At 42.7% G+C, this 14777-nt stretch overlaps 2 protein-coding genes across 2 annotated transcripts in view; both read left to right on the forward strand.

Moving 5' to 3' along the window:
- The first annotated feature begins 2395 nt into the window (after positions 1–2395).
- On the forward strand, positions 2396–4237 carry LOC119414957 (zinc finger protein ZFMSA12A). Its single transcript, XM_037682074.1, has one exon. It carries the CDS (start codon positions 2926–2928, stop codon positions 4054–4056), a length of 1131 nt encoding a protein of 376 aa, XP_037538002.1. The 5' UTR covers positions 2396–2925; the 3' UTR covers positions 4057–4237.
- A 2363-nt stretch (positions 4238–6600) lies between these two features.
- The window catches only part of col6a1 (collagen, type VI, alpha 1), a gene marked incomplete in the record, with an annotated part of 32820 nt that continues 24643 nt past the window's right edge, over positions 6601–14777 (forward strand). The window contains 14 exon segments of the mRNA XM_037682073.1: positions 6601–6857; positions 7366–7495; positions 7877–8077; positions 8154–8313; positions 10707–10820; positions 10921–10941; positions 11925–11945; positions 12040–12084; positions 12172–12225; positions 12370–12414; positions 13318–13344; positions 13429–13455; positions 13584–13628; positions 13718–13771. Coding sequence (XP_037538001.1) covers positions 6773–6857; positions 7366–7495; positions 7877–8077; positions 8154–8313; positions 10707–10820; positions 10921–10941; positions 11925–11945; positions 12040–12084; positions 12172–12225; positions 12370–12414; positions 13318–13344; positions 13429–13455; positions 13584–13628; positions 13718–13771 — 1029 coding nt within the window.

Raw genomic sequence — 14777 nt, forward strand, 5'->3', positions numbered from 1 at the left:
GACTCTCAGAACACCTGAGCAGAGCCACAGACTGATCGACTCCATGCCACGCTGCATTGCTGCAGTAATCCAGGCTAAAGGAGCAACAACTAAGTACTGATGCTGAACATGTTCATACTTTTCATGTTCATACTTTTCATGTTCATACTTTTCATGTTCATACTTTTCATGTTCATACTTTTCAGTTGGTCAACATTTCTAAAAATCCATCCATCCATTATCTTTACCCGCTTCTTCCATTTTGGGTCACGGGGGTCGCCGGTGCCCATGTCCATCAATCACTTTGCGAGGGGCGGGGTACACCCTGGACGGGTCACAAGTCCATCACAGGGCCACATAGAGACAAACAAACATTCACTCGCTCACTCACACCTAGGGACAATTTAGAGTTACCAATCAGCCTAACATGCATGTTTTTGGTTTGTGGGAGGAAACTGGAGTACCCGGAGAAAACCCATGCATGCACGGAGAGAACATGCAAACTCTACTCAGGAAGGCCCCCGGACCAGGATTTGAACCAGCAACCTTCTTGCTGAGAGGCAACAGCTGTATCAGTTGCGCCACCATGCTGCTCCATTTCTAAAAATCCTTTTTTTATTGGTTTTTAATAGTAATATTCTAATTTTCTGACGTTCTGAATTTGGGATTTTCATTAGTTGTCAGTTATAATCAACATTAAAAGAAATAAACATTTGAAATACATCAGTCTGTGTGTAATGAATGAATATAATATACAAGTTTCACTTTTTGAATGGAATTACTGAAATAAATCAACTTTTTCATTATATTCTAATTTTAAGACCAGCACCTGTATACTGCAAAACCCCATGATACAGAATTGGAACAAACTCTGAGATATAATGAAACCGCTGTGAACCACGATATATTGAGGGACGACTGTATCATGTTGTGCTTCTACATGGTACATGCATCATTACATTTAGGCTATGGTGGCTTGTTAGTATCAGGTTTAATAAAATATATATAAATAGGAATGACTGCTGTACGCTCATAGTGCAGGCTACAGGATACTTCCTGTCATCTCAAAATGTGGCTGTGCCTGCCACCAAAGACTCTTGAGTTCTGAGCATTTTGTGTAACTGAAATATCTCCTGTAATTTCAGGATTTACTCAGAGAAAAAATCTGGGAATTTTGTTTTTGTGAAATGTTGGGAACCCTGTTTAAAATACTGACAGAGAGGTGCAACGTGGTTCTCACAAACTGCATGTCCTGCAGACAACACTTGAACTGCTGCGCTCTGAAAGCCCCGAAGATCTCAAGGCCGTTGAGACTCACCTCAACAGAATCCGTCATTCGTGCACTGAGGAGGTGAGGGCTACTTTTAATATTCTGGTCATCCATCAGTTCACAAGTAGATTTCACTTTTGTCCAACTTTTAAGTCAAATCATAACATTTGATTGTCCTTTGGGAGAGTAAATGAAATTCTCAACATTTGGAATTATAAACATTTTTCACTATTTTCATGGCATCCAGTAAAATTAACAGATATAAGTAACGAGAACAAATATTCTGTATTCATGTAGACATGACTTGTTGTTTTGTAATCCAGACAAGCGATCCAGTGATTGAAGCTCCAGAAGCCAACTTTATGAAGCTGGTGCAAGGCCTCATTGACGACACCGATGGCAGAGAACACTTTCTTAAGGCAACGTGATTTTCATGGAGGAATAAAATAATTCTTCAAACATCTTAAATGTTTGAAATATATGCAATTATTGCAGCTTGTTATGTAGAAATTGTCTGTATATTAATGAAAGTAACTTTTTTTAACAGAATGTGTTTCCGTTGGAATATGGCCCTGATTTTGACACAGCGTTAGAGACTCTGGTTTGTGAGTTCTTTATGAGACTCGAGGAGCTGCTGCCAATACCAGATTTCAAACAGGCAAGCGATTGTAAAAGATAATGGAGCAAGGGAACGAGGCTGCTTCCAGCTGTAGTTTCATATTTTCTATCCTTGTTTTCAGACTGCGTCTTGGATCAGCACTGATCCTGCAGTGCTGGAGGAGTACATGCAGTGTGTCTCAAATGGAGACGACCTGAAATTTCTTCTCCAGAGCAAACAGTGCCATGGAAAGTTAGCAAAGAATACTGTTGGTAAGTAAGTAAATTTGATGATTTGGTTTATTATGTGGGGGGTATAGGGAGTAATGTTTCTAATTGTTTCTGCAGCTCCATTTCAATCAGATGATCTTCTGATTCCATCTCTGGCTCTCCCTCCATCCCTGGAAGTGGCCATCTCCTCCCACCCAAATTCTTGTGATGATGAACATACTGGCGTCCCTCAAATTGTCATGTTCGACGAGGAATTGTCCACAAACCCTTCTACTTCAACCGATTTTCCAGAATCACCAAAGAATACTGACATCCCTTCGTCTCCTCACGAGAGACAGTTGTCACGTATCCATAAATGTCCCGAGTGTGATAAATGTTTCAAGCATCACTCGGTGCTCATCGAGCATCAGAGGGTCCACAGTGGGCTGCAGCCCTACAACTGCTCCGAGTGTGGGAGGGCTTTCAGGACAGCCACTCTGCTGGCGGGACACAGGCTCCGCAAGTGTAAAAATGCTGCGTATCTTTGCATTAAATGCGGGAACAGTTTTCCAACTTCACTTGACAAATTCAGGCACCATTGCCCTAAACGAGGTCGCAGCCACGACTGCAGGCAATGTGGAAAAAGTTTTTCAAAATCTAGCAGCCTGAAGGAACATCTGCTAACTCACGTTCAAAGCCGCCTTTTCAAGTGCAGCCATTGCGGTGCTGGTTTTTCAGGAATTGGTGACCTAAAATACCATCAGCAAGTGGACCATGACAAGCCTTATCAGTGCAAGCAGTGTGGAAAGAGCTTTATCTCTTCAAAGTGTCTGCTCAAACATCAGCAGAGGCACGAAGAGGGGGGTGAAATGGAGACAGTGAAACATCTGACTGGAGGGAAATATAGGAGGAGTGGTCATCGCATGTTGCTGTCTTCCAGGAAGACCTCTGTCAAAGCCGGCTACCCAGGAGGAAGAGTCACTCATAACTGCCCGCTGTGTGGGCGCAGCTTTAAGTATCGCTTTGAGTTTCTTGAACACCAGAGGTTCCACACGGCAGTGAAGCCCTACAAGTGCTCTCATTGTGGGAAAGCTTTTCGGACTGAAGCTCACCTGTCTGGGCACAGGAAGAGGAAGTGTAAAAACGCTGCCCACATTTGTACAAAGTGTGGGTCTCAGTTCAGGTCTCTGCACGAGCGGGTCAGACACCAGTGTGTGCAGCTGCTGACGAAATACGAGTGTTCTCACTGTGGAAAGACCTTCAAGATGGCCCACCTGCTCAGGAATCATCAGATGAGCGAACACCAGCTTCCGTACAGCCCCAACCATCGCTTCAGGTGCAGGTACTGTGACGAGACGTTTCCCGGCATCAGCGAGCTAAAGTATCACCAGAGAGTTGACCACGAGAAACCTTATCAGTGTCAAGAATGTGGCAAGTGCTTCCTGTCAGAAAAATGTCTGGCTAACCACGAGCTGCGGCACAATGACGACAGACCTGAAAGCTGCCTGGTCTGTGGTCGGGGCTTCAGAAACCGCTACGACTTGAAGCAGCACATGCGCACGCACACAGGGGAGCGACCGTACCAGTGCACGCACTGCTCCCAGTGTTTCTCCACCGCAGGAGGACTGCGGAGTCACACCCGGGTCCACACAGGCGAGAAGCCGCATGAGTGCCCCGATTGTGGGAAGGCTTTCTCTCAGATGGGGGCCATGCGCACCCACAGGCTCACACACACAGGAGAGAGGCCTTTCAAGTGCACAGTGTGCGGCAAAGGGTTTACAATGGCGCACAAAGTAACAGTTCACATGCGTGTGCACACCGGAGAGCGGCCCTACGTGTGCTCTCAGTGCGGGAAAGCCTTCTCAGACGGAAGTGTGCTGAAGCAGCACATGCTGAACCACTCGGGGGTGAGACCGTACCACTGTCAGCTCTGCCCCAAAACCTACACCTGTCTGAACCACCTGAGGAGGCACCTGAAGAGCCATTCCAACATAAACTGAGTTTAAACACCATCAACATGCTGAACTAAACCTTTTGAAACTGCACTATCAAGAGAAATGGTACTGAAGTGTTAACTGACAATAAGCCTCCAGTATCGCTGATATAACATGCAGACCTTGAGCTGGGAAGAATGTTTCACTGTTCGCTGCAAACTAAATATGTTCCCAGACTGTGACAACCAGCACGTTTATTTTGTTCTTTTTATAGACATTGTTTTCTGTATGAATCCATCTGAATGTCACAGTGAACATTATTTTAAAGCTTTGTAAGAGTCACAAACGGGAATACTTCCATGAACTACTTTTGCCCTGCAGCGTCGTCTGCATTCTCCATTAAAAACACTCAGCTGGACTATAACGCCTACACCCATCAGGAGCGTGCACAGGTGTATTCATGCCAACCAGCCAGCAGCTGCATCTTGTTGGAGTTCACTCTTTACATTGTAGCTTGTAAAGTCTTTATCTCTTGTATTTGTGCTGTTGTCAGAAACCTGACGTGGCACTTCATTGTCGACCACCACGCCACTGCATGTGGTTTGAAGAAAATGTAAAAAGTCTAATAAAAGATTAAATGCAAAAATGACGCCCCGAAAATAATTTCTCCACTGTGACCTGGAGGTATCTGTAGTATTTGACTGAAAATATAAAACTGATGCAAGTTTTTTCTTGGAAAGGCTTTGATACAAGCAGGAGAAGTGTGATTATTCATAAATCTGCTGAAGTGCAAAACAACCCCAACATGTTGAAATCGAGGCTCAACATGACATTTGTTTGCTTGTTTTTGGCCTTTTTCTCTTATTTTAATTAACTTGGTTACCTGATTAATAAATCTTTATGTAAGAAAAGCTGTGCCATATTCAAAAGGTTTCACTAGATGGCAGTAAGTGATCGTTAAGCATTTGGTATTTAACTTGTATTTTCTCAGCAGTGTCAGATTTATTAAACACTGACTTTGCTGCAGATTGAAACAAGTCACCAATATTTAGTTGTAGTTATCCGACCTATTTCCTGTTGACTGCAAAATCCGAAGTGTAACAAAACCTAATGAAGGGAATAGTCCACAAACCGTTCATGGTAGCTCAGCCTCTAAAACAAATGCTTGATTCTGGGTGTCTGCTAGATCTTTGGTGTCATGTTTCATGTTTTCAGTGAACTGGAACAGAATAGTTCAGTTTATCCTCCTCCCCGTGTCGATGTTTCTTCTAATATATCGTCCCTTTCATCAGCCTTGGAGTCGTTTCCCAGAGACGTCTCATCACTCAGTCCTACGTCCTTAAAAGCCAAATGTGGCGATGAGTTAAACGCTGCAAGATGTTTCTATCTTCAGACCTGAAGGCTGCTCCGAGCTGCATACCTTCTCTCTGACGTGGAAATGCTGCAAATCTTGTCTGAACATCAAGATCCTCTGAAACTGGGCAGCCTTTTATGAGCCTTTTAGCTTCAGGAAGCACGGCTCTACATTTACATCTTTCTTTGACTTTGGCATATTTAAAACTTTCCCTTCAATATTAAAAAAAGGCAAAGTCATCAGACTGAATGAAAACAACCTGGCTGCAGTGCCAAGACATTCGTCAGGATTATTCTGGATTAACTGTTTTGTAATGAATGAGAATAAAATAATAGAGTTGTTTGTAAATGCGTGGTAACGCACAGAGGAGCCCCACAGCTGTAAAACATCCATCAGATTTATGATGCGAGCTGCTAATAAAGTCAGATCGCAACCAGATGTCCTCTTTCCCTCTCTGACTCACTGAGCTCAGTGGAAAATCTGAGTCCAAGCCAGACTTTCCTTACAGTCCCACACTGAAGACACACACACACATGTCCACAACCATCATGCAACATCCCCCCCCCTCCCCCCCTCCATCCGCTCCCAGAACACACCCCTTCCATCATTTACACTCCAGGACCTTTTTCCAGAAGGAGTTCCAAAATCAGTACACTTTGACCACTAGATGTCGTCATGTTTCTTCCCGCTTCCAGTTCAGGGGAGACCCCCCCCCCCCCCCCCCCCTCCATCTTCCCAAGCTTGCTTTTATGTTCAGGTTCTGGATGCCAAAATGAGCCAGACGTAGAAGCCCCGCCCACTCCATCCTCCACAGGAACTAGAGATTTATTAAATAAATAAATAAAACTGAACGTTTCCATGAAGTTTGTCAGCTGCTTCTCATCAAACACTAAACCAGTTTTTCTGCTTTGTCTTTCTGGATTTTCTGCAAGAAACGTGCATGTAGCACACACTGAGCATGCATCAAGATAACGTGCATGTAGCACACACTGAGCATGCATCAGGATAACGTGCATGTAATGTCGGAGTGAAATAAAAAGTAATTATTAAAACAAATAAAACATGATCTACAGCACAGCACAGCTTCACCATCTGTTCAGACTGTCCGCGTTCATGCGTTTTGGTGGATCCCAGAGTGCACATCTAAGTTTGTCGTGCACGCTCATCCTCCGCACAGAGAAAGCAAGTGAACCCCTCCTCCTTCCCCTCCTCCTCCTCCTCCTCCTCTCCGTGCGCTCTGGTCCTCCTCTGCGCGCTCTGGTTCTCGCTCCGGACAAACTGCGGCGGGGCGCTGGGGGTCTCCAAAAGTTTGTTGAAATTACTGGAGAGCTGTGAGACTCAGGGGCCCGGGAGGTTTGGGGGATTGTTTTCCAGGGACCGGGTGTCTTGTGATTTGATTTTGGTGCAGCTTTTGTTTGCAGTTTAGTCATGGAGACTCTCAGCGGTCTCCTTGTGCTCCTGTGCGCTTTCATGGCTGCAGCGCAAGCGCCAAACCAAAGATCCAGATTTGCGGGTAAGTTTGCATGAAACACGTTGCTCCAGCTCTTATTCATGTGTTTGGTGTTCATGACACAAGGCTGCATGTAAATCAGCTGGCTTCCTTTAAGACCAGATTTTACCTGTTCGTTTGTTTTCCAAACTCACATGTTGCATGTAGCTGAAAAAGAGCAAACTCTGGAAATACCATGAAGACAGAACTCTGGCCCACAGTAAACAGGCCTGTGATGATCTCCTCTGGTAGGCCTAGGTCATAAAGCCAACTAAGAGGACTTGAAGCAGATGAACTTCAGCTCTGATTTGTTCAGCCAGAAGAGCAGACTTTATTTCTCATAATATATTTGATAAATGAGCTCCATGAATCTTGCTGTGGTGTTCTAAGCTGCCTGTGGGCCTCCTGTGCTGTGATACCTGGACCTGACTGCGTGAAAAGATGGATTGTTGTCTTTTTGTGCAGATATATTTACATTTTGTAGCTCAATCTGAAATTGTCACTGATTGATGTTTGTTTGCTCCATGAACAGAATGTCCTGTTGACCTTTTCTTTGTGCTGGACACATCTGAGAGCGTCGCCCTCAGACAGAAACCTCCCAACTTTTATATTGACCAGATCAAGGAGTTCACCAAACGCTTCATAGATGAACTCCATGAGATGTAAGACACACAACCACACAGTCTCATGAAGCAACACGGACAGACCAATAGGAGTGAAAGTTTTTCCACATTTTAAAGTTTCATCTTTCTACAGTGATGATGGCATGTTGTGACACACTGACACATTGCTGGTTGTTCTTACAGGTGCAACATATTTGACCACACCCATCAACTGATGCTGACAGTGCATCTAACATGGCCTCATAATAGTTTAACAATTCTTAAATTGCTTTGACAACTCTTTGATAATTTAATTGATATGCATGTGTTTAACACTGTTAGACAAATATACAGTCATAAAATGTACATAAGCTCTCCAGTATCTCATCTGTACCAGGATATTTGTTAATTTTGTGTTTATCTAATGTTTTTGTTTTCCAGGCGCCATGAATGCGACCGTGTCCTGATGTGGAACTCAGGAGCGCTGCACTACAGTGACGACGCCATCCTTGTGCGGGAACTAGGTGACATGAACACCGGCCGCAACGCCCTGAAGACTGCTATCGATGGCATCAAATACATCGGCAAGGGCACCTACACCGATTGTGCCATCAAGAGGGGCCTGGCAGAGCTGCTCATTGGGTAATTACAGCTCATGCACAACTGCAGCATCAGCTGGAGTTGCAGTCATCATATCTGAGTGTCCACCTTCATGCAGGGGCTCCCACTACCACGAGAACAAGTACATTGTGGTTGTGACTGATGGCCATCCCATCACTGGGTACAAAGAGCCATGTGGAGGAGTGCAGGAGGCTGCTAATGAAGCCCGGCAGCATGGGGTTAAAGTGTTTGCTGTGGCCATCTCACCTGACCAGGAGGTACAAAACACAGGTTCCTGAAGATGCACATGTACAGGACACACCAATCCCAGGCTTCATCTGAACATTTAGGGGGAGTGGTGGCGCAGAGGTTAGAGAGGTGGGCCTGTGATCCGAAGATCGCCGGTTCACGCCCCGGCCCCGACAACATCAAAATTGTGGGTGGGGTAGGTGAAACACCCACACTTGCCCCCACCCTCATTCGCCCCACTCTGGGCCCATGAGCAAGGCCCTTAACCCCCACCATGTGCTCCCTAAACAGGTCTCCCTTGAAAATGAGTTCTCGTGGCTCAATGAGACTACCTGTATAAATAAAGGCTAAATGAAAAATAAATTTAAAAAAAAATTAACGTTTCATAAAATGTTAACCTGTTTTAACAAATGTTTCTACCGTGAGTAGTTTTCTTTAGCTTAATTTAAACTAATTTAGAGAGTTAGCCCATATCCATGAAACTTTTGTTTTTCTTTAAGACAGATGTAAAAACGCAAACATAAAATCTGTATTAGGTCTTTATTCAAAATTCTTTAGGTAAATCAGGGCCTTTTTCTTGTGGATTCTGTCAGCCCTGTGGTCTGGTGAAGGTTCATGTTAACCTCGGACTCCAGCCATTTGCCACCATCTAGGATAAAGTGGATGTAGACAATGAATAAGTAGATTAATGGTTCTAATTCACTTTTTATGGAAAACAATCTGCGGGCCTATAAGTGTCTTTAAACTCTGAAGTGCAGTTTTGGCCACTAACCACAGAACCATTTCTCAATTCGTTACCATCTACCAACACTTGTTTATCTGGTGACGTAAACTGAGCCTAAGGGTATGTCAAGAAAAGACCCAATCTTGTTAGTTGTTAATAAAAATGAAATAATTCAACAATGGGGCCAAACTGGGAAGAGCATGAAGCTAAATGAGGTAACTCAATGATTATCACTCACATTGGTCAGTCTAATTTACAAACTGAGGTGGGTACAAAATGATCTTTATACAGTTCTCAGTTGACAACCTAAAGGATCTGTATGTGATGAAGACAGTCGATGTTCACGCTGCATAAATTCTGTGGTTTAGTGTCTGGCTGGGTTAATGTAATGGACGATACTACAATTAATCAACTAGACTAACTGACCAACCACTCATCCCAGCCTAACCCAAACAACCAATCTAATGCACGATTGACTGACCAATCAGCCAACCAGCCAGGCAGTTAGCCATCCCACCCACCCATCAACCAACCAACTAACTGACCAACCAACCATCTAATCAGCCAGTTAACCAACCGATCAACCAACCAACCTACCAATCAGCCAACCAACCAACCAACCAGTAAATCAACCAACCAACTGACCAGCTGACCAACCAATCAGCCTACCCAACCAGCCAACCAACTGACCAGCCAACCAACCTACCAAATGACCAGCCTACCAGCCAACCAGTCTACCCAATCAACCAAATAACTAACCGACCAGCTGACAAACCAACTAACCAGACAACCAACCAACCAGCCGACCAGCCAACAAACCAGTCAACCAACTAATTAACCAACAAGTCAACCAACCAACTAATTAACCAGCCAGTCAAACAACCGACCAACTGACTAGCCTACCAATCAGCTACCCTACCCGACCAACCAACCAGCTGACCAACCAACTAACCAACCAGTCAACAAACTAACCAACCAGTCAACAAACTAACCAACCAATCAACCAACTGACCAGCCAACCAACCAGCTGACTAACTAACCAACCAGCCAGTCAACCAACCAACTGATCAACCAACCAGCAAACCAACCAAATAACCAAACAACCAACCAATCCATTCAACCAACCCATTTCATATCCCCTAACAGCCAACCTTCATTCATAAAGCACTTCTTAGTAGAAGTGTAACAGTGCTTTACAGCATGAAAGCTAAACTAAAAATAAACAATCAAAACTAAAACTATGAATGAATCATAAAGGGAATAAACCATTATCACTGTAATATTAGAGGTCTAAAGGAATTGGCAACTCATAATGTTATTTTAACAAGTTATCAAATCAAAACAATACATCAGAAAAATATGTAAATCAGTGGAAGTGAAAATAAATCAAAACTACAATAAAAGAATGTCATAAACACAAATTTAGAATAAAATTATTGATTTTAATAAATATAATTTGAATTGAATTTAATAGGAAGTTAAAAGTAGAACCACAACAAAACAAAGCTGATAAAAAATATAAAACTAGCTAAAATTCATGAACAAATACTCAAAAAAGGTCTGATTGAGGCGATAAGCTGAGTTGAATCCCACTCGTCTTTATGAGACGAGCCGATTTGACACGTTCAAACAGTCAGGGCTCCTGGAGTCTCCTGTTCCAGGTATGAAGGAGTAAATGTTTGTGTTTGTGCTCGTCAGGACACCAGGCTGTCTATCATCGCCACAGACCACAACTACAGACAGAACTTCACGGCTGCAGATGACACCAGATCCACCAAGATCAAAACCATTCGATCCATCATTGACATCATTGTAAGGATTTTTTATTCTCCTCTCTTACATTATTATATTTATATGTGGGTTTAAAACTAACCAATTTTTTCTGTCTTTTACCTTTTTATTTTTTTTACAGACAAATGAGACAAAGGATGTGGTAGGTGTTTTTTAAAGACTTGCATTAAAGTACATTGTTGTTCACTGTCCAGGAAAATGGGGATTGTGGAAAAGAGGTGAAGAAGAGAGTCCAGGAAGGATGGAGTGGATGGAGAAAAGTTTCAGGAGAGATTTGCAACTAAAGGGTGTGTCAGCAAAGGTGAAAGGAAAAGTTTACAAGACAGTAGTGAGACCAGCTATGTTATATGGTCTGGAGACAGAGACATGGACAAAAAGACAGGAGACAGAACTGGAAGTGGCAGAAATGAAGATGTTGAGGTCACTCCTTAGGAATGACAAGGATGGATAAGATTAGGAATGAGATCATCAGAGGTACAGCACAGGTTGAACAACTGGGAGATAAAGTTAGAGAGACCAGACTGAGATGGTCTGGACATGTCCAGAGAAGGGACAGTGGGTATATTGGTAGAAGGATGTTAGAAATGCAGCTGCCAGGAAAAAGACAAAGAGGAGATATATGGATGCAGTTAGAGAGGACATGGAGGAGTTGGAGTGAGGACAGAGTGAGATGGAGGAGGATGACTCGCTGTGGAGACCCTGAAGAGGGAAAAGCCGAACGAAGAAGAAGCAGAAGAAGTTGTCGCTGTAACAACTTAAAACCAGATTTATCCACAAAACATTTGACTGATATTGTAGTTTTCATGTAGTAAATCTGAATGAAGCGTTCTGTAATTAGCACATCTGAAGTGTTTGTTTCTAGTTTAGTTTTAGAAGCTCTCCGAGTCGACTAAAGTCCAGACTGCTGAACTCTCACACCATCAGGAAACAGGAAAGGGTTGCAGAGGAAATGCAGAAGGAGCTGAAATAATGACATGAGGAGCTCATTAAGATGGCTCAGATAACAGATGTGTGGGCTTCTTTTCACTGTCTTTCAAAGTAAACGCTGTATTTTTAAGGAATTCCTGCTCTGCCTTGGTTGTTTTAAACAAACTTTTAACACTTTAACGTCTCTTCTTTTTGTAGTGCTGCTCCTTTGACTGCAATGTAAGTATTTATTCAATAATCTCATAGCTAACACAGATGGAATGTATGTTTTGCTTTATGAGAAATCCTCATCATTTTATTGTTTGGGCTGCAGGCTCCTGGAGGGCCAAAAGGACCAGATGGAGAAACCGGTGCCAAGGTTGGCTACTGACCAGGAAAATGGAAATTAAAATCTATAACTTGACCTGAAACAAGGTAAACATTGTTTGTTTTTATTTGTCTTTAGGGAGAGATGGGTCGACCGGGGATGCCAGGAGAGAAAGGAGATATTGGTCCTGTGGTAAGTACATCCACCTTCATCATCTTCATCTAAAAACGGCATCCCCAACCTGCTAATACACTTTAAAAAGACAAGTTGTCAACTCTTATTCTTGGATTTGTTTTTCTTATCAGGTGAACTTATGTGTTTATTTTAATGTTATAGGGCAGTGTTGGTGATCCTGGTCCAGTTGGCTACAGTGGAATGAAGGTAAAATCAGTGCAACAAAGTTTTTTTCATGTAAAACTGTTTCAGAGGTTCCTCTTTTTTCCAATTGTCAAATAGCTTTTGCAGCTCTGGACTTTACATATTTAGGCAGAACAGATTGTTTGCTTGTAAAGGTCACAAACCGTGGTTTATACTGTGCTAAGGTGTATCCAGATCAAACACTAGATCAAGTCCTTTGCACGTTCTGTGACTGATCTTCTCAAAGAAGAAACAAACAAAACCATAAATGGAAAAAATTGTCAGAGTTCTTAAAACTCCTGAAGTCAGACCCAACTGTGTTAACATGTGAAATAACCAAGGAAGATCGTGTTGTAGCACGGTGTTGGTTATACTAATACATTATATATTCATATTTTAATTTCTGCTGGTTTGCTCACGTTTCTCCATGCTTGCTCATTTTAGTAGTTCTGAATTGCCAGAAAACGTTTTAGATGTCAGAGTGTGAAGACCCCACAGACAGCTGAGCTACAGACCGTCTCTCTCAGTAATGTCAGATTAACTCACTGCTGATAAGATGAAACACAAACTGGCTTTCTAGTCATACGCATGAGATTTCATGCACACTCACACAACGTAAAAACATGTCCGTCTCCAAGTTTTCATTGTTTTTATTATAAGTAATACATCGAAAGGCGGATGTATCATGGCATAGACTCCTTACAGACGTAAACTTTCTCTTGTCATTTTCTGCAATAATTGCTTCCCTAATATTTAGGAGTTTTGTTGAAAGATATTCATTCTGGGTAAACTGACTACATTTGAATCAAATTTACTGAAACACTGTGATGAAGATGTCTGAGTAGATGCGTTGTATTCTGGATTTAATTATGGGTCATCATGCTTATTGTTACAGTAATATAATAAGTTGTGTTCTTTTGCTTTCAGGGTGACCGTGGGCCCAGAGGAGACAAGGTAACATCAGATCTAAACTGTCCTACAATATTCAGATTATAATTTTTTCTGTAAATTAATGGTGTGTGTTTTGTTTTTCTGCAGGGGGAAAGAGGACACAAAGGCTTCAAGGTGAGATTTTCTCTAATATCTAATCTTCACTGTAACTTTTGTTCTAAAATCTAATTCATGGAAAGTTTATCTTTACTTTTATTGATTTTCTCTGATGTCTGATTCGTTCATCTGTTCCTCCTTCTCAGGGTGACAAAGGTCAAAGAGGAATGGATGGAGTTGATGGACGTAAGGTGAGGAGAGCACAAGCAGCTCAGATTGTTCTTTTTGTTTCTCTGATAAACTTGTTTCAGCATGTGTTTCTGATGTTTCTTCTCTTTAGGGTGAACATGGTTTCCCTGGACTTTCCGGTTGTAAAGGTTCTCCTGGATCTGATGTGAGTTTGATTCATCAAGCTCCACTCATTCCACAGTTTGATTAATGGTGAAGATGATTCTGTGGAAGATTTATTCATCCATCCGTCCATCCATTGTCTTTACCCGCTTCTTCCATTTTGGGTCACGGAGGTCACCAGTGCCCATGTCCAGCAATCACTGTGCGAGGGGCGAGGTACACCCTGGACGGGTCGCAAGTCCACATAGAGACAAACGAGACAAACAACCATTCACTCTCTCACTCACACCTAGGGACAATTTAGAGTTACCAATCAGCCTAACATGCATGTTTTTGGTCTGTGGGAGGAAACCGGAGCACCCGGAGAAAACCCCCGCATGCACGGAGAGAACATGCAAACTCCACCCAGAAAGGCCCCTGGACCGGGGTTTGAACCAGGGTCCTGCTCGCTGAGAGGCAGCAGCTCTGCCAGTTGCGCCACCGTGCTGCCCTGGAAGATTTATGAACAAATAATATCTTACCTGTTGAAGATAGCACTTTGAATGACCTCTGTTGGCAGAGTTTATGGCTGATGGGAATCAAGCTAACAGTGTGAGTGGAGCCAACTCCAACTTGACTTCTTACTGTCTTGAAAAGTAAACGAATGAAATCTAAAATGTTTCATAGCAGTTCAAACACTATTTCATTAACTTTTATATCAACATCACTATGCTGTAGCATTCCACAGTTATTTACATAGAACTGAGTGAGTTTTGAAGGGTTAGTTCAAGCTTTTCTTACCTCCCAACTGGCTTATTATGACTCTGTATGTTAGAGTTATCCAAGCTGGAGTCTCTCGAATGCAGCTGGTCCAAAACTCTGCAGCTCATCTTTCAACACAAACAAAAACCCTAAATACATCTGAACACATCTGAACATATTTGAACACATCTGAATAAACCTGAACATATCTGAACACAACTGAACATAGATGAACATATCTGAACACACCTGAACATATCTGAACACACTTGAACATAGATGAACATATCTGAACACACCTGAACATA

This window comes from Nematolebias whitei, chromosome 9 (assembly GCF_014905685.2).
Source record: "Nematolebias whitei isolate Nwh7 chromosome 9, NemWhi1, whole genome shotgun sequence".
NCBI lineage: Eukaryota > Metazoa > Chordata > Actinopteri > Cyprinodontiformes > Rivulidae > Nematolebias > Nematolebias whitei.